Source organism: Mustela lutreola, chromosome 2 (assembly GCF_030435805.1).
Source record: "Mustela lutreola isolate mMusLut2 chromosome 2, mMusLut2.pri, whole genome shotgun sequence".
NCBI classification, from domain to species: domain Eukaryota; kingdom Metazoa; phylum Chordata; class Mammalia; order Carnivora; family Mustelidae; genus Mustela; species Mustela lutreola.
In genome coordinates this window covers 91177025-91200089 of record NC_081291.1, presented here as the reverse complement: position 1 = coordinate 91200089, position 23065 = coordinate 91177025, and the positions used below count along the sequence as shown (strand labels likewise).

Here is a 23065-nt window from a genome sequence, read left to right as displayed (position 1 = left end):
GGGACCAATTTCCTGCATTCTCACCAACATTAGTAGAGATATTATCAAAGTATCGAATGTGCTAGGTAAAAATGTTATTTTTGCATGCTAGTATTTGAAAAGCTTGTGACATAATTAAATGCCTAAACTCCTTGTTATGTGACGGCGCTGGATAAAACTATGTGGCCCTTACTCTTTGGGAAATTTTAAGCTCAAGACTAAATAGGCAGGTTTCCTTACAGTTTAAATTCTAACTTCCATTAGTTAAATGAAAACACGATGTTAAACTCTTGAAAATTGTAGAGTTGAATGACTTTATGAGGAAAATCATTTAATGATTTAATGAGGAAAAAAAGAGCTCCTGCATTCATACAACCAACAGCAGAAACTTAGAATAGTCCAGAAACAAGGTCATCTCCAACAGAAATTACTCAAAGGTGAAAACATTGACAGGCTGACAATAACATGCACTGTTTCCAACAGAATCTGACAAGACTAGAGATGGGGATATACTTTTCTTTTCACTTTATTCTTCTGTAAAGAACTCATAGCCTAAACCTAGAATAAATAAGTCTTCTGCTGTTTAACTTTTCCTAACAAGTACAAATGAAAACCACAAAACACATGGGTTGTGTGTGTGTATATCCTTTGTATGGTTAAAAAACAGTCTGTGAGTACCAAATAAGAAAATAATCAAACACTTCTGTCATACCAAAACAAGTAAAACGTATATACACCCAGCCTTTAAGACTAAAAAGAAAAAAAAAGGTCAGATGCCCCAAGATGTTTGAATGTTTCAATATACACTCCATTCCATATACAAAAATGGTAAGCAGTCTGTTCATCCTGTAACAGTGGTTCTCAAACTGTTGTTTCACAAACTTCACAGGCCACTGGCATGGTTTCCACTCTATATAACTAATGATCACTCTGACACAACTCCGTAAATATTTTATGCCTGCAAGGAAGTAGCTACATGGATCTAAACAACTTTTAATTGCTCAAAATAATGAAGAAGGGATTCCAGAGAAAAGAGCAAATTTACCTTCCTTTAAAAAAGCATTCAGAAACCAGTCTTTGCAAAATCCTTTCCTCAAAGCTCAAATCTGATCAAAGAACTCTATATAAAAATCTTCCAATGATTGCTCCCCACAGTTATAAGCTTCAAATCCCATAGTTGAGAACATAAGATACTCTAGGAATTGCCCCCTACATACTTTCCCCCGGCCTGATCTCCCGCCAACCCTTCTCAATCCTCACTCAACTAATACCAATGTAAAAGATCATACGGCATATGAATTCCCAATTGAAAAGATGGGAGGGGGCTCACTAATCTTGGCATGTATTATTTGAAAGATAGAGATGTCAGCCAAATACTAAAGGAAGTTATTCAGGATGAAAAGAAGTAATAATACCAGATAGCAACTGGAATCCAAATGAAAAAATTAACACTGACAAAGATAATTATAGATAACAGAAAAACAACAAAGAGATAATTTTTTTACTCTTCCCTTGGCTTGGAAAGGTACTTGCATAAAACAATTATAAAATTGTACTGTTAAGTTTATAACATATAAAGATGTAATATATATGACAATAATAGCACAAAAAGGAAAAAGGGAATGAAGCTACACTGGAGGAAGGAAATGATACTGGAAGGTAACTCAAATCCACGAGAAGAGACTGGAAATGGTAAACACATTGGTTAACACAAAAAACTATAAATATCCTTCTCCTTTCTTCTCTTCTTTAAAAGATATACATCACTGGGGCACCTGGTGGCTCAGTCAATTTAGCATCAACTCTTGATTTCAGTTCAGGTCATGATATCAAGGTTGTGAGACTGAGCCCTGAGTCGACTCTGAGCTGGGCATGGAGCCTGCTTAAGATTCTCTCTCTCCCTCTCCCTCTCCCTCTCCCTCTGCCTCTCCCTCCTGAACCCCACCCCACATACACAGACACTCTCTCTCAAAAAAAAAAAAAAAAAAAAAAGACATACATTATTTAAAGCAACTAAAACACTGTACTGTTCAGTTTATTACATAAATGAACATAATATATATAAAAACAGCACAAAGGAGAGAAAAGGAAATGGAGCTATACTGGAGGATTATTAGTATCAATCTGAAGTAGACTGTGATAAATTCTCATGGATACTGTATTCTCCAGAAAAAAACACTAGGAAATGTATAATTTTAAAAAGTCAAAATATGGCAAATGGTAAAAAGAAAATACAAAAGGTAATAAAAGAGGAACAGAGGAACAAAAAAGACATGAGATGTACAAAAACCAAAAAGTAAATGGGAGATGGAAACCCATTTCAAAACAGTGTCAAACAGGAGAGGATTAAAAAGTCCATTAGAGAGACATATTTCTTGGACTGAATAAAAAGGCAATACCCAGCTATACGTTACCCACAAGGGAGACTTTAAATTTAAAGGCACAAATAGGTAGAAAGTACAGAAAAAGATGTAACAGGTAAACAGTAACAACAGAGAATTGAAGTACCTCTATAAATGTCTGACAAAACAGACCATTAAGTAAAAAAAAAAAAAAAAAAATTACTCAAGACAAAAAGGGGCATTAAAAGCATCAATTCAACAAGAAGATATAATGAATATAAACATACTCACCTAAAAAAACAACCCAAAGTAAGGGAAGCAATAAATGAAAGAAATGAAAGGGGGAAAAGACAATTAAACAGACAATTAAGAGACTTCAATACCCCACCCTCAATGATGGAGAGAACAAAGTAAACAGGAAATCAGCAACAATACTGAATTTAAACAACACTATTAACTAACTTAACCTCACTGACACATGTGGAAGACTCTACCCAGCAACAACAGAATTCACATTCTTTTCAAGCATGCACAGAATATTCTCTACAATACACTATATGCTAGGCCTTAAAACAAATCTCAAATTAAAAGAACTAAAGTGAAAATCAAAAACACATTGAGATATGATCTCATACCAGTCAGAATGGCTACTATCAAAAAGACAATAAATAGCAAGTGTTGGCAAGGATGTGGAAAAAAAAGGGAACCCTGATGCACTACCTGTAGAAATGCAAATTGGGGGGTGCCTGGGTGGCTCAGTGGGTTAAAGCCTCTGCCTTCAGCTCAGGTCATGATCCCAGGGTCCTGGGATCCAGCCCCGCATTGGGCTCTCTGCTCAGCAGAGAGCCTGCTTCCTCCTCTCTCTCTGCCTGCCTCTCTGCCTACTTATGATCTCTGTCTGTCAAATAAATAAATAAAATCTTTTTTAAAAAATGCAAATTGGTAGAGCCACTGTGGAAAAGAGGATGGAGGTTCCTCAAAAAATTAAACTAGAAATACCACAGGATTCAATTACTGGTTATTTACTCCCCCAAAATGAAAGCACAAATCTGAAAAGAAATATGCACCTCGGTGTTTACTGCGGCATTATTTATAACAGCCAAGATATAGAAATAACCTAGCTGTCTACTGACAGAATGGATAAAAAAGATGGCATATATATACACAAAATGGAATATTACTTGGCCATAAAAAGGAATGAGATCTTGTCATTTGGAACAACACAGACTGGACCTAGAGTGTGTTATGCTAAATGAAACAAGTCAAACAGAGAAAGACAAATACTATAATTTCATTATATGTGGAATCTCAAACAAACAAAAAACAGAAACAGATTCAGGAACACAGAGAATTGGTGAATGACAAAGGTAAAGAGAATGGGGGGATGGACAAAATCAGTGAAGAGGATTAAGAGGTAAAAACTTCCAGTTATAAAAGAAGTCAAAGAGATGAAAAATACATATAGGGAATACAGTCAATAATACCGTAATAATGTTGTATGGTGACAGATGATAACCACACTTAACATGCTGAGCACTCAGTTACTTATAGAACTGTTAAATCACAAAGCTGTATACCTGAAACTAGTAAAACACTGTATATCAACTATACTTCAATAATAAAAAAATTTTTAAATAAAAATATGTAACATATCTTACTCATTATTCTGGTGTGGATTATAATTCAAATAACAATGTTGAATTTCTTGAGTTGAACTGTTATAAAAATGAAGGGAAGGGGTGCCTGGGTAGCTCAGTAGGTTAAGCATCTGACTGGCTCAGGTCATGATCTCAGGGACCTGGTATCCCATGTCAGGCTCTATGCTCAGTGGGGAATCTGCTTCTTCCTCTACCCCTCCCCCTGCTCATGGGCTTGCAAACTGTCTCCCTCTCATTCTCTATCATATAAATGAAATCTTTTTAAAAAAAAATACAGGAGGGGCACCAGGGTGGCTCAGTCAGTTAAGCGTCTGCCTTGGGCTCAGGTTATGATCCCAGGGTCCTGGGACAGAGCCCTGCACTGGGCTCCCTGCTCAGCAGAGAGTCTGCTTCTCCCCTTCCCTCTGACTCTGCCATCGCTAGCACACACTTTCTCTGTGTCTAATTATCTAATAATAATTTTTTTTAAAACTTAAAAAACATGTGGGGGGAGAAAAAAATGAAATGATATAAAGAATACAAAAAATGTTCCTCAATCACAATGAAATTAAATTAGAAAGAAAAAAAAGGTGGGAAATCCACAAATGTCTGGATATCAAAGACCCTTCTAAATAACCTATGGGTCAAAGACAAAAATCTCAAGAGAACTTAGAATATTCTAGGATGAATGAAAACAAAAACAAAACCCATCAAAACTTATAGGATATCTAATACAGTGCTTAAATGGAAATTCATAGCTGCACACAACAATATTCTAGATCTTAAGTAAGCTTCCATCTTAATTTAGTAATAAAGCAAACTAAACCCAAAGCAAGCAGAAGGAAATAAATTATAACTATAAGGGGGGAATCAATACCACAGAAAAAAGAAAAATTGAGAAAAATCAAAACCAAAAATTGTTTTTTTGAAAAGACCAATAAAATTGAGCTAGATTCACCAGGAAAAAAGAATGAAGACAAATTGGCAAAATCAAGAATGAAAAGGGATACAGCATTATTAACCTCAGAGAAATTAACAGTTTTATAAAGAAACTCTATGAACATCTTTATGCCAACAAGTTAGGTAAAATGAACAAATTCCCTAAAAGACACAAATTATCAAGTCAAAAGAAAATAAAAAATCTGAATAGACTTATAACAAGTGAAGAAACTGAATTAGAAATTTAACATCTTACCACAAAGAAAAAGTCCTTGCCTACATAGCTTCACAGCCAAATTCTATCAAATATTTAAAGAAGAAATAATACCAATCCCTCACAAACTCTTCTAAAAAAGAGAGAGCACATCTTAATTCATTTTATGAAGTCAACAACTCCAAAGAATAAAGATAAAAAAACTCTCAACAAAGTATGAGCAAGCCAAATCCAGCAATACACAATAGGGATTATATAGTTTAAAGACTGTTCTTAACACATTAAACATGACCTTACAATATGACCAGCAATTCTAGTTCTACGAATCTTCCCAAAAGAAGCTGAAACATATGTGTATACAAAGATTTATGTATGAATAGTCATCACAACTTTATTCATGATAGCCAAAAATCAGAAACAATTCAAATTTCTAACAACTTGTGAATGGATAAACAAAACATTGTGGTATAGCCATACAATGGCTTACTAGTGAACAATGAAGAATTAATATACATGCTACAACATGGATGAACCCCAAAATGAAAGATGCCAAACAAAAATGAACATATGATTCCACTTATATAAAATGTTTTAAAATGCCATAGCATGGAAACAGACTACTAGTCAGTTACTGCCTGGGGCTGAAGGTGGAAAAAAAGTGACTGCAAAACGGGTATGAAGTATTGAAATACTGTGATTTTTAATAAGAAATATATATTTGGTGTTCATCCTCCTCTTCTGGCAGAGAACTGGACTTTCCTATGATGTGAGCCATAGGTGTCTTTCATTATGTTAATAAGGCAACTTTGGGAAACTGCCTAAAAATAACCAACTAGAGTGATCACAGGGTTGAAACTTTCAGTCCCACCCTCATCCCCACTCCTAGGCCTGATTTCTGGGGAGTAAAGAGGGGCTGGGGTTCAATCAGCAACAATCAATGATTTAATCAATCATGCCTATATAATGAAGCCTCCACAAAAACCCAAAAGGAAGGGGTTCAGACAGCTTAGCTTCTAGGCTGGTGAACACATGAAGATCTGGGGAAAGTGGCACACCCACAGAGCACAGAGGCTCAATGTCCCATCCTACATACCTTGCCCTATGTATCTCTTCCATTTGGCCATTCCTTAGTTGTAGCCTTTTGTACTAAACCAGTAATCTAGTTAACAGAAAGTTTCTTTGCGTTCTATGAATTATTTGGGAACTTCTCATTTATAGCCAGTCAGTCAAAAGCACCTGGACCTGCAAGGGTAGGGAAAGGAGGGAGGACAGTCTCCTAGGACTAAGCCCTTAACCTGTGGGATCTGATGCTATTGCCAGGTCAACTGTGTCAAAATTAAGTTGAACTGTAGAACAGCTGTTAGGTGTAGAAGTATGATGAGTGTGGTAGGAATGTGTCAATAAGAGAGCAACACATAGGAGGAGAATCGAGGTTTTTCCAAAATAGGTTATCTTTTTGGGTAACAGAAATGTTCTAAAACTGGAGGGTGGTGCTGAGTATAAAATTCCTTAAATTTACTAAAATAATTGGCTTGTGCTCTTAAAACAGAGTAATTTTATAATGTGTAAATTACACCTTAATAAACTGTTAAAGAAAAAAAAGGAGCTACTTGTCTAACCAATTGAAAGCTCCCTGAATCCAACTTGAAAGGTGTATACAGGATCCTTATTGTAGATAATACAATGGAAAATGACTAAATTATAGCTGGAGAGAACTGAACTGGGTAAAAAGGAAGATTTTCTGACAGGGTGGCATAGGAATGTGGAACCAATGAAAACTATACAGACTGAGCACATTTTAGAATCAATGTGGTTCAGAAAGATGACTACCTGAAGGGTGGGTTAGATTTCTGTCTCCCAGGATAATAAAAAAAGGATACATTTTTTAGAAAATTTTACATATAGGGGCACCTGGGTGGCTCAGGCAGTTAAGCAGCTGCCTTAGGCTCAAGTCATGATCCTGGGCTTCTGGGGATTGAGCCCTGCATGGGGGCTCCCTGCTCAGTGGGGAGTATGCTTCTCCCTCTCCCTCTGCCTGCTGCTCCCCCTGTTGTGCTCTTGATCGAAGAAATAAATAAATGAAATCTTTAAAAAAATATATTACATATACCTAGCCTTAACACAGAACAATGAAAAGGAAAATGTTTTCACTATCGTAATAAAAAAATTCAACTCAAACAACCCTGATTTAGTACTTCACACTGAAGTAAGCAGTATTTTAAAAGTTACATTGCAATATATGGCATACCCAAACAGAAATAAGCTTTGTTAAGGTTGAATCCTGCAGTGGGTGTTGCTTACCTGGTTTTTGCCCACTATGAGTATTAGAATCTTGATTAATAGGTAGTGTTCCTCCAGGCACCAATATATAACAATATATGAGATAAGTGTAACAATATGAAAAAATAAAAATAAGAAATAATACATCTAAATCTCAGATGAAGGTATGATTAGGATTACAGCAGAAAAATGCTCTAAGAAAAAAAGTATATTCATTTCTCTCAGTCAAAATAAGAAAGAAAATATAACAGGAATAAAGCAAAGTGTACAATATATAATTTGCAGTAAGGAAGGAGATCAATAAGAAAGATTACATGGGTAGGCAGACTTCTCTTTTCTTAGTAAATTAGGAGACACAACTACATGTTAAAATGGAGAAGGTAGAAATTAAATATTAATGGGTATAGAAAAGGAATGGTAAGGATGAAACAGACTTGAAGGTGCAGCTGAAGTTAGACATCAGAAAACTGGAATATATTCAACTTGGTTTCATTACTTCCTTAACCAATTTTTTAGTGGTCCCAGAGCTGAAACAAGAGAATAAATATTATAGAAGTAATCTATAGGTTGACTGAAAAGTCAAGGGAATACAGGAGTTTAAATTGTTTGGATAAGTGAGCATTTATTGAGCAACTACTACATACTAGACACTTTTTTCAACATTCTCACAATTCCCACAATTCAATGAAGATATCCCCAAGCCCATTTTATTTTATTCAGAAAGTAGAAACAACCCAATATAGCAATAAAAAGAAATGAAGTTCTGACACGTAACTACAGTATGAATAAAACTCTAAAACCTTTTAAATGAAAGAAGTCAGTCATAAGAGATTACATATTTTATGATTCCATTTACATGAAGTGTCCAGAATAAGCAAATGCACAGAAACAGAAAGCAGATTAGTGGATGCCTAGATTAGGCTGAGGGAAAGGTGGGCCAGGGGAGACTAAAAAGGAATAGGGTGACTGCTGGTTATAGGGCTTCTTTCTGAAGTGACAAAAAAAACTAATGAGCCAGAATTAAAAGTACATACTCCACCATTTCAGACATTTAATTATCATAATTGTTTGCCATATCCATGTTTGGTGACATTCACTATTATTTACTTCACATTTTTATTTAAGTCATTTGCTACTCTTGCCTGACAAAGCTGCAAGAAAGAATGGAGCTATAAGGAGCTATAAGCTGAAAGGGTAGTGTTAGAGGTAAAGACAAGAGTAGAAAACAGATAGGATATAAAACTGACATAATGGCACTAAGGGAAGGAACAGCAGGGAAAGTTCCCACTGAGAAACAAAGCTTGCTGAAAAAAGGGTCCAGCCTAAGAAAGATGTGGGAGTGGAAAAATGGACAAGTTTCAAGAGGCAGAACACTAAGATGAAAGGGAAGAAACTGTGTGTAAGATAGGCATTGAGGCTCAAGAGATTGGGTCAAAAGGAGTAAAAAAAAAAAAAAAAGGTGACGGCAGAAAACACATGAAAGAAAGTTGAAAGACGGTAGAGATGGGTGATGGTTGAGGGGAAGAGAGAGGGTGTTAAATAGGACAAAATGAAACCCACAGAATGGTAAAAAGGAAAGGTTGCAATGAAGTGAGCCAGGAGACTCCTGAATAGGCCAGAGGAAAGTGAGAATGAAGCAGGATACAGGTCTATACTCAGGAGTCGGGACCGGAAGCAAGGAAATATCAGTCAACATCCAGTAATCAAAGTAGACAGGTCACCCACAAAAAAAAATCTCAAGAAAAATACCAGGAGTAAAAGTTGTCCCATGTTTCAGAAAACACTACCCTAGCCAGTATTGCCCAAATCAGAAAGTCAGGCTTCTCAAGAGGCCAGTTTGTGGCCAAACTATACCTAGCAGACTAGGTAAAGTAGATTCCAACACAGCAAAGCTCAGGTTCACTGTGGCTGAGGAAGTGGGAGAACCAGTAATGAAAGAAGCTGGGGTCAGAGAAAAGAAATTCCATGTTCAAAACTGTAGCTGCAAGATGCTGAAGAAACTACAAGATGAGCAGGTAAAAAGCTCGTTTGACTTCATAATAGAATCTTACAGTCCAAAAGAAGTCTTAGGAGGTAGAAATTGCTAGTGAGGAAAAGAAAATACAAATAGTTTAATTAGTGACATTTCTTTTTTTTTTTTTTTAATATTTTATTTGTTTATTTGACAGAGATCACAAGTAAGCAGAGAGGCAGGCAAAGAGAGGAGGAAGCAGGCTCCCCGCGGAAGCAGAGAGCCCCATGCAGGGCTAGATCCCAGGACCAAAGGAAGAGGCTTTAAACCACGGAGCCACCCAGGCGCCCCGATTAGTGACATTTCAAAAGCAATAATTCTATAGCTAAAACATTCAGAGCTTCTAAAACCAAGAACACACCAAGACATCCAAAATAATCCATGTGTTACTAAGCATCTGTAATAGTTAAGCAGTCTGTATATCTAAGCTTAAATGAAGGTGATATAAAGAAATTCAGCTTTATGGTAAAAGATAAGCTGAAGGATAATTTGTTTTACTAATAAATTCTGTATTTAAAACAATTTACCATAAGCTTCATTAAAACAGAGAAGTTGCTCATTATTAAATGAGTGCATTAACCATTATTTAACATATATACAATCTTCCAGGACATTTCTATAGTACATCTATACTGTATTTCATTTACACCTCTTGACTAGATTCTAAATTGGGAAATACTCCAAACAGGTTCCTTCTCACTGTCCCTGCCACAGTACCAAATGAGAAGGTCTAAAAGGTTATAGTCCCTTGGCCTCATCTATTGAAATTTCTTGATTCCAGATATCTTCACTATATGAATCATTCAAGCTCTCACGGACATGCCAGTTTCTAACTACCTGCCTACACCCTGGATTAGGCTACTTATTGGATCAAACACTATACTATACTTGCTATTCTGATCTATTCATCTGGTTTCAACTCCACTGCTCATTCCTGGATGCTGCAGTTTACTTTTTAGATCCCATAAAAGCCAGCTGTTTTTAATCATCAAGTTCAACTCCCTTTCTTCAGGATGTGGCTGTCACTTGCCTGGTTGTTTTTAGTTCTCCCGGGGACACTCTCCTCACTCTCGGCATGACCCAATGCAACAGTCTGGAACTCCACACTGACTAGCATGTAAGCTTTCAAGAAGTGGAGGAAGCCTCTCACCATTCAGAGAACTAGTCAAAACAGAAGGCTCTTGTTTACCTGTTTACACAGACACACACACACAAAATCTTTCAAAGTCCTGTGTGAATTATCTGACTTTTCCCCAATTTACACTAATAAGAATACAATACTAACAGCAGATAGGTTCTTTCTGACTTTCACCATTTCTAATCCAAAAGTTCCCTCAAAAGGAAAAATGAAAACATGTAATATTTATTTAAAAATAAAACAAAACAAAAAACAACAAAAAACCTTAGTTAACAAAAGGAAAAGTTTAACAATATGATCTGTATCAGGACTAAGATCTGCAGTTTCCCTACATAAAGCATTCTCTTCTGTCTTGGTGGTAGATGTTAAGAAAAAATACGCACTAAAACAAAATACCCACATGTAACACAAATCTACCAAAAACGCACTTGTATTTTTTGCTCCTCTAAAAGGATATTTTACACAGGCTGTATACAGCTCTTATCCACCGAGGAGGAGAGAGCACAAGATTACAAATGAAGATGGGTTAAAAAAAAATCCCATTAAAATAAACTTCAAGGATCCCCAACTCCACCATTGGGTTCAATCAGCCATTTCTCTCCTCATGCTTTCAAAGCATATGTAAGATACTTGCCTTATCTAATTCCATCTTATCCCATACTAGAAGACAGAGGCAATGTTTTATACACATGTGTATCCCTAGTATCAAGAACCAGCAGGTATCAGGCATACAAATGTTTGTATTATAATAATTAGGATGTTAATTATAATAATTTCCATGAAAATTTTTACAAAGAAAACACAATATTTATGTATAAGGCCTGAAGTTAACAGCTAAAGACTAACTTACCATATAAATGAGTTTTAAAATATAAAATAGTACAAACCAAGGACAATGGATCCCAAAACAGATTCTGGATAATAAACTAAGGAGTTATATAGATTAAGGTAACAATGGATGTTATAATAGATAAATCCCAAAGTGTGACATAATAGTTTATTTTTATTTCATGCTTACATGAAGTCCAAAAATCCATGTTAATGATCAGCTGTGGGCATGAAGAGGCTGGAGATGACCCAGGCTGACAGAAGTTCAGCTCTCTTGGACCCATCATTTCCAAAGTTGCTTTGGCAGACAACACCCAGCCAGCAGGAGAGAGGAGAAGAAAGAAGAGAGGATTGTTCAAGGAAAGTTTGCATTTGCCAGGGGTGAAGAAACACTCAACACTTCTGCTTAATTTCCTATGGCCAGATCTCAATCATATGGCCATCCCCAAATCCAAGAGAGGCTGGAATATATAAGTCAGTTGGGATCCAAGAAAAAAGGAAACAGGCTTGGTGAAGAGCAAACCACTCTTTACCTTAAAAGGTATTAAAATACAGATTCTGGGACACTACCCCAGGTGATCCTCATCCATCATGTCTAACAGGACTCCAAAATCCTATATTAAAGCCGGCCATCGGATATCGATGTATGCCCAACTTGGGAATTACTGGCAAAGGAAGTAAAGAAATTGGGGCAAATAGGAAAAACATCTCCATGGGAAGTTTACAACAATGTGCTAGAGAAAAAGAAAGCTAAAAGGTGATGAAAAAACTGAGCCTTTGTGTCTAGGAGAACATAACATAGGTACAACTTGGGAAATTCTTCCCTCCTCTGGTCTATGAATAGTCTACCCTGACTCTCTTCCTAACTCTGGTAGCTTCACAGGCTTCCTTTCCTCCACTCACTCCATATTCTCCACTATATTCTCCTTAGCCATGAACTTTTCTCATTAAAGACCTCATTCACCTCAATTACCAGCAAAAACACTTTTCTCTGAACCCAGCCTCTCATTTAACTGCCTCCTATAACTGTCCCACTAGGACTGCAATATATCCAAAACTGAATTCATCTCACCCTCATGCCAACTGCTTGCATGCCCTATCCACACAGGCCCCTAGTCAAAACCCTATAAATCAATGACAAATTGTACTCCATAATTAAAAGTTTTGCCCTTCAAAAATAACTAGCAAGAAAGAAGAAATGGGAGATATATATTTGTAAAACACGTATCTGATAAGGAACTGGTAGCTAAAATATCTAAAGCACTACAACCCAATAATAAAAAGACAAATAGCCCAACTTTTTTAAATGGGCAAAAGATCTGATGAAAAGATGCCCAACATTATTAGCCATTGGGAAATGCAAATCAAAACCACAAGCAGATACCACTTCACACATACTAGGATGACAGTAATGGAAAAAAAGATAATAGTAAGTGTTATTGAGGATGTGGAGAAACAAACTCTCATGTACTGCTGGTGGGATATGAAGTGGTACAGCCACTCTGGAAAATGGACTAACAGTTTGTTAAAATTAAGGCTAAATACAGAGTTTCTCTATGACCCAACTAGTCCACTCCTAAGTACCCAAGAGAAATGAAAACTTATGCCTACACAAAAACTTGTACACAAATGTTCGTAGCAGTATTATTCCTACTAGCCAAAAAGCGAAAATAATCCAAACACCTATCAACTGTTGAATGGACAGATAAAATGTGGTATGATTCAATGTAATACTACATTATCCGGCAGTAAGAATATTGATACATGCTACAGTACAGATGAGCCTTTCAAACATGCTACATAAAATATGTGACAAATATATAGAAACAAAAAATAATTAGTACTTGTTTAGGGCTAGGAATGATGGGGGTTTGAGGGAATAATGGCTTAGGAGTAAGAAGTTTCTTTTCAGCATTATAAAATGATCTAAAATTGACTGAGGTGATACTTACACAGCTCTGTGAATATACTAAAAATCACTGAACTGTAGAATTTAAATTGATATGTGAATTATATTACAGCAAAGCTATTTAAAAAAGAAAAAGCTATCAAACTTTTTAATACAGAAACTGATACAAGAGAAAAGGCTGCCACTCCAGACTAATTTACACTTATAAGATACAAAAGTTTGGGGGCAGGGGTTTGGTACCTCAGGTAAAAAGAAATAAAGCTAAATGTAGTACTGAAGCATAATAACTCTCTAGGTGCTGGAACAAGTATATGTTTCATAAGCAACTGCTTCCTGATTTTCCTCAACTGTCCCATACTGTATGTTTTAACATTATCTATGGCCGCAAATCCTTAAGAGTAGAAAAGATATACCTTTAAGCTTATAATAAATAAATTTAAATAAACCATCACCAATTAAGAATTTGAACTTAAATTTACTAGGCAAAAGTGAACTTTCCACTAAAGCTGTGGGAGTAGTAATTCTATTCAGACTTAGTTTTGCATGGCAATCAGTATACACACAGAAGAATCCTTTTTGAAAAATCAGTAGCACAGGGGCACCTGGGTGGCTCAGTGGGTTAAAGCCTCTGCCTTCAGCTCAGGTCATGATCTCAGGGTCCTGGGATCGAGCCCCTCATCAGGCTCTCTGCTCAGCGGGGAGCCTGCTTCCCCTCTCCCTCTCTGCCTGCCTCTCTGCCTACTTGTGATCTCTCTCTGTCAATAAATAAATAAAATCTTAAAAAAAAAAATCAGTAGCACATAAGGAAGGTGGATAAATCACTTAACTAAGAACTGGGACTAGGGAGTAGCAGCAGAAATTAAATTTAAAGTATTTGAGAACTTTAATCATCATATGTGCGATGTACTGTTACACTTTAAAACATTACTAGTTTAAGTAATTGAATATTTCATTAATTTTTGCTTTGAAATGAAAAGTACTGTATAACTCTGTGATTCAGTATCACTGTGTGTGTTTAATGTGAATTATCCATAGACTACATTGTCCAGAACAAAAAGACTTAACCCTCAACTATTCTCTCCAGGCACAAAACTTTCTCCAGGAGCAACTCACTTTAACCCAGGTAGAGTGCATTCACTGAATATAAATTTTACACTAGACTGGAAAATAAAAAGGGAAAAAGATAAAATGCTGGAAAACCTAATATAATCCAAGTCTAACTACTTGAATTATCAATGTTTAACTATTTTTTCATTTTTAATTTACCCTAGTGGGACTATGCAGCAAAAAAAAATTGTCAACTGCCATATAAATAAAGGACACTCTCAGTTGTACACTTAAGTGAGCCATTAATACAGCTATGAGGATCCTTTAAAGATGCACTCATTTCCATTCAAACTCCTGCTTAGTACTTAACGTACTTGACTTGCACTAAAATGTTTTACATCTGTTCTGAATTATAGCAGTAGCCCCCTAACTGGTCTCTGGTGTTCCTGTTGTTTGTCTTCTGTAATTCACTCTTCTAAAACCTATAATATAGCAGTTATTTAACTTTTGGGTGTCATGGACTCCTCAGAAGATCTAACAGATGTTACGAAGTCTCTTAAGTAGATGTATGCACATTCCTCCAAAAAAGCACTTCACAGACCCTAGATCAAGTAACCCATCTGTAACAACTTCCCAACACCTTCCAGTCAAGTACAAACTTCCTAGCCTTATATTCAAAGTACTTCATAATGTAGTCACTGTTAATTGAGCTAATCTATCTCCTATACTTTCCAACTACACATACCAATAAGGTTTATCTCCTCACTGCAGCACAGATATACCATTCTCTTTTTTTTGGCTTCCTTTTTATTTCTCTCTTGTTGCTTTCCTACACAACTGTTTGCTTTCAACAAATCCTTCCTGTGAACCTCCAACTATCTCCCCTGCCATGAAGTTTCCCTCTGCCTACAATCATATCATCTATTCCTTTCTGAATTGTGAAGTATGTTATACACATTTTTTATGTTCTACATCTTTACATGTTCTACACTGTATTATACAAGGCACACAAAAAAATCAGTAAACACAAGACACACTTATTTTTTAACTATGTTAGATACATTTCTAAATAATACACTCCATATGTTTTTCTTCAACCTCTATAAACCTTTTCAGGTGAGTGTATCAGATACTGTGCCTTTATGTATCTTTTGTCTTTTTCTAGCCAATAAGATTTTTAAGGACAGAGATAGTGACTACTGTACCCTTGTGTGCCCCACAGCCTCCAACACAAAGCAAGGCAATACTCAATATAGAATACCTGAATATCCGAGCATAAATGTTTTTCAGGCATTTTGTATATTCTGTATTCCTAATTATAAGATTTTTCAAGGATCACTTATTGTTTTTCTACTGAAAAGTCAAATAATGCTCTAACCTTAATGGATACTTGATCAAGTGAGAGCTAACTATCCAAAATAGCAGTCAAATTATTCTCATTCATTCAATAATTACTTACTGATATATGCCAAGACTGTTCCAAAAAAAAAAAAAAAAAAAAAAAATCAACCTTCAACTTATCAAAACCTTTACCTAATAACCATTAACCCAGAAGAGAACACAAAGACAGCTCCTACACACACAAAAAGTAACCTAGATGTAAAAACTACTATCCTTGGGGTGCCTGGGTGACTCAGTGGTTTGAAGCCTTTGCCTTCGGCTCAGGTCATGATCTCTGGGTCCTGGGATTGAGCCCCGCATCAGGCTCTCTGCTCAGCGGAGAGCCTACTTCCTCCTCCTCTCTCTGCCTGCCTCTCTGCCTACTTGTGATCTGTCAAATAAATAAATAAAATATTAAAAAAAAAAAAACTACTATCCTCTAGTACTACTGCAAACAAAGTCTAGCTCCAGTTTTAAAACCAACTCAGAAAATAGAAACAGACATCCCAGATTATAGATTTGCATATAAAAAGCAATAAAAACAGCATAAAAGTATAGGAACTTTCTTTAGAAGAAACAAACATGATATAAAGTTTATAAATTAACTGATTCATGCTACATGAATCGATGAACCTTAAGATTACATTAAGTGAAAGAAGACACAAAAAGTCACATACTGTAGAATTACATTTATATCATTATCCAGAATAGGCAAATTCACAGAGACAGAGATTAGTGCTCATCAGGGACTTGGAGGGGGAAAGGGTGGGGACTGGGGGAAATGGGCAGTGATGGCCAATTGCTTTGTGAAAGGACAGAAATGTTTTGGAATCACATAGCGGTAATGGTTGTACAACTTTGTGAATATACCAAAAACTACTGAATTGCACACATTTCTGGAGATGTTATTTATTGAATTTTTTTTTAATTGAAGTGTCGATGACACACAATGTTACACTGGTTTCAGGTATACAACATAGCAATTCAACAACTCATTATGCTACTATCACAAGTGTAGCTACCATCTGTCACCATATACTGCTATTATACTACCACTGTCTATATTCCTTATGCTGAAACAAAATCCCTATAATTTATTCCATAACTGGAAGCTTGTACCCTTTCTTCATCCCTGTTTGCCCATTCCCCCCACATCTCCCCTCAGGCAACAACCAGTTACTTATGGGACTGTCTCAGCTCTTTTTGTTTGTTTTTTTCTTAAGAAGTCACATGTAAATGAAATCATACGGTAAAAAAATTTGTCTTTTGCTGACTTATTTTACTTAGCATAGTGACCTCTAAGATATAACCATGTTGCAGTAAATGGCAAGATCATCTTTTTCGTGACTAATATTCCTCTCTGTGTGCAACATCTTTATCCATCTACTGATAAATACTTGCATTGCTTCCAAATCTTGGCTACTGTAAATAATGCTTCAATAAATATGGAGGTGCAGATCCCCTTTTGAATTACCGTTTTCTTCTTTAGGTAAACATCCAATAGCATTACCAGATGCTATGGTTTTTCTATTTTTAATTTTTTGATGAACCTCTATATTGTTTCCCAAGTTGCTGCACCCATTTGCATTCCCACCAACAGTGCACCAGGGTTCCTTTCCTTCCACATCCTCACCAATAACTGTTATTTCTTCTCCTTTTGATTTTAGCCACTCTGACAGGTGTTAGCTGATAGCTCACATGTTTTTTTATTTGTATTTCCCTGATGATAAGTGTTGTTGAGCATCTTTCCATGTCTGCTGGCCATCTTATTTGGAAAAATGTATTATTTGGAAAACTGTCCTCTGTCCATTTTTTAATCAGATTATTATCCCCCCCACCAGTGCCGAGTTCTATAAATTCTTCATATATTTTAGATATTAACTCCTTACCAGATATATCACTTGAAAATATCTTCTCCCACTCAGTAGGTTGCTTCTTTGTTTTGTCCATAGACTTCCTTCACAGTGCAAAGCTTTCTATTTTGGTGTAATCCTTATTGTTTACTTTTTGTAAACAATTTTTACTTTTTTTTGTTTTTTAAATTTTTACTTTTTTTGTTTCTCCTGCTTGCGGAACACATTTAGAAAAATGCTGCCAAGGTCAATGTCAAAGATACTACTGCCTATATTTTCTTCTAGTTTTATGGTTTCAGGTCTTACATTTAGGTCTTTAATCTACTGAGTTTATTTGGTGTATTGTGTTAGAAAGTGGTCCAGTTTACTCTTTTGCATGTAGTTATCTAGTTTTTCCAGCACTATTTACTATATTGCATGTAGTTATCTAGTTTTCCAGTACCATTTAATTACTAAAGACTGTCTTTTCCCCATTGTATATTCCTTCCTCCTTTGTCATAGATTAACTGACCAAATAAACATGTATTTGTTTTCTTTTTTCTGGGCTCTTTATTCTATTCCATTAATCTATATATCTACTTTTGTGCCCGTACTATACTGTTTTGATTATTTACAGCTTTGTAGTATATCTTGAAATCTGGGATTGTGATACCTCTAGCTTTGTTCTTTCTCACATTAGCTTTGACTTGAATTGTACACTTTTACAGTATATAAATTGTATCTCAATTTTTTATATCTCAATTTTCCTAACTTTAAAACCATTTTTGACTACTTTATATGAAAGAAAACTGTTCTTTTAAGATAGGAATCTTGGGGCACCTAGGTGGCTCAGTCAGGCGCCTAACTTTGGCTCAGGATCGTGAGATCAAGCCCTCTTTTGAGCTCAGCTGGGAGTCTGGTTGAGATTCTTTCCCTCTGTGCCTCCTCCCACTCAAGTGTGAGTTCTCACTCTCTCTCTCAAATAAATAAATCTCTTAAAAAATAAATAAAATAGAAATCTTATTTTGTAGTTCATTTTCTGAAGATAAACTAAACTTGTGATTACAAACCGGTCCTCTACTCACCCCTATGTAAAACTACAGCTTTAAATTTTTATCAATGGTTAACTACCAACTTGCCAACATTTATAGAGAGATTTCTCATAAATATCTGGATCTCTAACTACCTAAAGAAAACTGGAGTTCTAAAAATACTAGGCACACCTGCAGAGCACCATATCCTGGAGCTAAGCAGTAACTAACATACCTGCTCCTATCAGCATGATCTCCATCTCTCCCTACTGTCTTCTAGATACTAAAGCCAAGTACCAATTGCCATTTAGCTTTCCAGTTGTGAGTTTGTTACCTTACACATCCTGAACAGTCTTTTCTTTCTTATCAGGGTATACTATGAATCACTGCTGATAAATTAAAATATAATTATGCAATTGGCCAAAAGGTACAAATTTCCAACTATAAATAAGTTCCAGGGATCTAATGTACAGCATGGTAACAATAATTAATAATACTGTGTTTCATATATGTGTGTGTGTGTGTATATTTCAAAGTTGTTAAAGTAGATCTTAAATGTTATCTACACACACACACATATACACACACACAGTAACTGTGTGAAGGGATGGTAGTGTCAACTAGCCTATTTTTTTTTTTTAAGATTTATTTATTTTAGAGTTAGAGAGAGAGCAAGCCTGCATGCAGGTGAGCAGGGGAAGGAGCTGAGGGAGAGGGATAAGAAGACTATGCACTGAGCACAGAGACTGATGTGAGGCTCAATCCCACGAGCCTGAGATCATGACCTGACCAAAATCAAGAGTCAGACACTTAACCAACTAAACCAACCTGACTAAACCACCCACGCACCCCTGGTAGTGTCAACTAATCTTATTGTGGTAATCATTTTGCTTTATATACATGTATGATATCATCACACTGTATACTTTATATATCAATAATCTCAATAAAACTAAAAATAGAATTTTTAAAATTTAAATGTGATCATACAATTACATTTTTACTAACTGTAAAGATAAAAATCTGCATGTGATACCTATTGAATAAAATCCTCCAACTGTCAGAGATTCAGGCTGTATAAACACTGTAATGGGAGGGGCCGAAATCAAGGGAAAGGTTCATGTTTCTAGTCCTACAAACAGAAAAATAATTTTCACCTCAATTACAATTAAAAGTTATTTTCACCTATTAACAAAAGTAAGGGAGCCTGGGTGGCTCAGTCGTTAAGCATCTGCCTTCGGCTCAGGTCACAATCCCAGGGTCCTGGGTTTGATCCCCGCATCGGACTCCCTGCTCAGCAGGAAGCCTGCTTCTCCCTCTCCCACTCCTCCTGCTTGTGTTCTCTCTTTGGCTGTGTCTCTGTCAAATAAATAAAATCTTTAAAAAAAAAAAAAAAAAGTAGTGCACTAGTCTGAGTCCTTGTCCATGTATCCTCAAGTTTACAGGTGACATTTCACATACCACATAAAACCAGAGAAGCATCACAATTACTTCATAATTCCGATTCATGAATGCAAAGGTGCAATTAGATTTTATGTTCAACTGAAAACTCAATCCTATTCTTACCCCAGTATTAGGTGTTGTCACAGAAAGGGGGAAAGCTGTATTATCCAGATTACTTGTTGGATATGAAATCAAATTGGTTTACTCACTGATTTTATATTTTATCTAGAACCCACCTGACACATAGACAAAGACCAACTCCTACCCATTAATAGGTTCTACATATTAGGCTGCATTTACAGAGCTATAAAGAAAACAAAACACAAGATGAATATGGCAATAACAGAAAAAAAGTAGCTTGAACTATAACCTATTCCAAGTGTAAATGCAGACTGAGTTAAATGCTACATTAAGAACCTTCCAGCTTTAAAATTCTGTGTATTTATCCACATTTTCTCTTCCTTTCTGCCAGATAAAATAACTCACCTCGCAGAACTGCTTTTCCTATAGATAGGAAAGGTTAAAATACTATTTGTATTGCATTTCATTTTTATCATCATTTCCAATAGTCAATAAAATATCAACATACAAGATAACATCTAAAAGCAGCTATTCCCTTTGAAATAGACAAACCAAACTCATTTCTCAAAGTCTTCCAAAAGAGAGACCAGATGAGTCCATTACTTAGTAGTTCAGAAGTAAACTTCAATGTTCCTCCCTCTCTGAGCCATGCCTCTCAACTTGCCCAAGTATCCTTCAGTTTACAGGTGACATTTTACATTATCAACGCAACCACTGAGTATCAATAGATATTATATAAAATTGGAGTAGCCTCACAATTCCTTTATAATTGCAATTCCTAAATACACAAATGCAAAAGTGCAATTGGATTTTATGTCCAATTGAAACCATAATCTTGCTTCTGCTTAAACTTGATGGTGAATAAAAAGGGATGGTCTCCAAAAAGTTCACCAAATTCCTAATGCACACTATGATCCAAATTGCAAAAATAACTTTTTCAAAAGTGTAGGACTAGAAACAAAACAAAAATCAATCATTACCTCAACTATTACTAATGGAAGCACAAAGTGCCATTAGACTGATAAAGATTAAAGAATCCAGATCTTGAGTTTTACACCTTTAAAAATATGTGAGTTGACTATATAGAAATTAGCAGGAATTAGTTGTGTTACATGTTGTTTTTTTAACAGTCCTGTCCCATAGAACTTTCTGATGATAAAAATGTTCCGTATTTGTGCTGTCCAATTCCATAGTCAATAACCACATGTGGCTACTGAGCACTTTTATTTGATTTTAATTATTAAAATTTAAGTTGCCACATGTAGGCTAGTGGCTATGATTTTGAACAATGCGGTTCTATTATCTGAAATACAATGTACAAACTTCACTGAACAGTAGAGATTTTCAAAGTATCATGCCTGAGGATGTTTAACACCAGCTAAAACCTTCCTGATAACTAATGATACATAAATTAAGCCAACGGCCTAAACAGAAAATGAAATTCACTTATGAAATAAGAACTGATGATACCAAGATTCAGAATTTAAGGCACAACAGTCACTAAGAGACGATATTAAAGATATCTCAATTTTCCCCCATTGTTTTCACAAAAGGAGTACTCACTTTAAGAATAGTTTCCCAATGTATGCAAGTTACTTCCCCTTCAAAGCTGCCTAATATCTTATGTACAAAACAAAACAAATGGCAAAAATAAATTATCAGCACTATTACGTCTACTGCCACTCGGCAAATTTCACACGTTCATTTCCCTTTCCTTAAAGAAGAGATACAAATGTTTAGAAGCCTCTGAACCGCCTGAAAGTCTTTTTATCCATCTTTCCACATATTCAGAGGTACAAATCATTCTGATACAGCTGTGATTTCGTCCCTAGACAAAATTATTTTCCGTCCAAATCAGTCACTACTCTTTTCAGCACTTCAGGTATTCTTTGACCAGCTCTTGCTAAGTCAAGAAAAGTAACCAAGATGGTGCACAAGACGTCAAAAGAAAACAAGTCTGGGAACTTGCAAGCTGAATAACTAGTCTCGAAGCAGAATCTGCCGCCTTTTACCCCAAGACAGTGTGCCTGCAACTAACCAGGGAAGCAAACAGGCGCGCAAGGTCGTGACCTAAGGTCACGGCCGCCAGCACCGCTCCCGCCCCGCAGCGAGAAGCCACCTGTTAGGCCCGAGCCTCACCTGGTAAGAAAGGAGGCGCATACCCGGCAGTGAGACGGACGCCGACGCCGAGGCGGCCAGCAAGGGACCCGCCCCTCACGCGGCGGCGACCGGAGACCGCGGCGAGCCCCCCAGCTGCACGTGGGCTTCACACGGCCGGTGCTCAGCTGACAGGCGGGTCGGCCGCAGTCCCCGGCCCGGTCTCCGCGCGCCAGTCCCCGGGGCGGCACCCCGCCTCCCTCGCACCCATCCAGCCGGGCAGGAGTCCAGGCGGCCCACACCGCTGGCCCGCCGCCCTCCCTTCCTTCCTCCTCCGTAGCGCGATCCCGCCCCGCCGCTCCTCACCTACCTGGTCACGGAGTTTGAGGAACGCCATGGCGGTCGCCTCGACCGCCACCCCGGCCCACCGCGTCCGCCCCCGTCGCTTCGGCCGCTGCCCGGGGTCCGCAGGTCGGCGGCCGACTGCGTTGAAGAGTCCGCGGGCAGGGGGCGGTGCCGCCTCCCGAGCCGCCCGCCGCCGCTACCGAGAGGTGAGGAGCCCGGTCGGTCCCGCCTCCTCCTCTGAGTACTCCCCCGCCCTCTTCTTTCCTTTCTTTCTCTTTCTCTCCGCTGCCTACATACGCTGCTGCTGCCACAGCCGCCGCCGCCGCCGCCTCCTCACGCCCCCTTCCCGAAATACCCTGGCAGCCCCCGCGGCCGCGCCGTTCCAACCCGCGGCAGCGGCGGCATCCAAACTCCACTCCACAATATTACCACCACCGCCTGCCGCGATTGGCGGCCGCGCGGGGGAGAGGCCAGAGTAAGCCAAGCGCCCATTGGCCACGCCACCGCGCTCGTTCGTGCCCCCCCCATCTCC

At 37.4% G+C, this 23065-nt stretch overlaps 1 protein-coding gene across 6 annotated transcripts in view; it reads right to left on the bottom strand.

Annotated features, from left to right (window-relative positions):
* The window catches only part of ANKRD28 (ankyrin repeat domain 28), a 202800-nt gene extending 179824 nt beyond the window's left edge, over positions 1-22976 (bottom strand). For 3 of the 6 annotated variants that reach the window (XM_059162554.1, XM_059162553.1, XM_059162556.1), the window contains exon 1: positions 22559-22976. Coding sequence is in view for 2 of the 6 variants with exons in the window: in XM_059162553.1 (XP_059018536.1) it covers positions 22559-22585 (27 nt within the window). In the remaining 4 variants the exon portion in view is untranslated. Of the gene's footprint in view, positions 1-11558; positions 11667-22230; positions 22430-22558 lie in introns of those variants that run through there. The other 3 variants (XM_059162552.1, XM_059162560.1, XM_059162555.1) reach the window with 2 other exon arrangements.
* Positions 22977-23065: the final 89 nt, after the last annotated feature.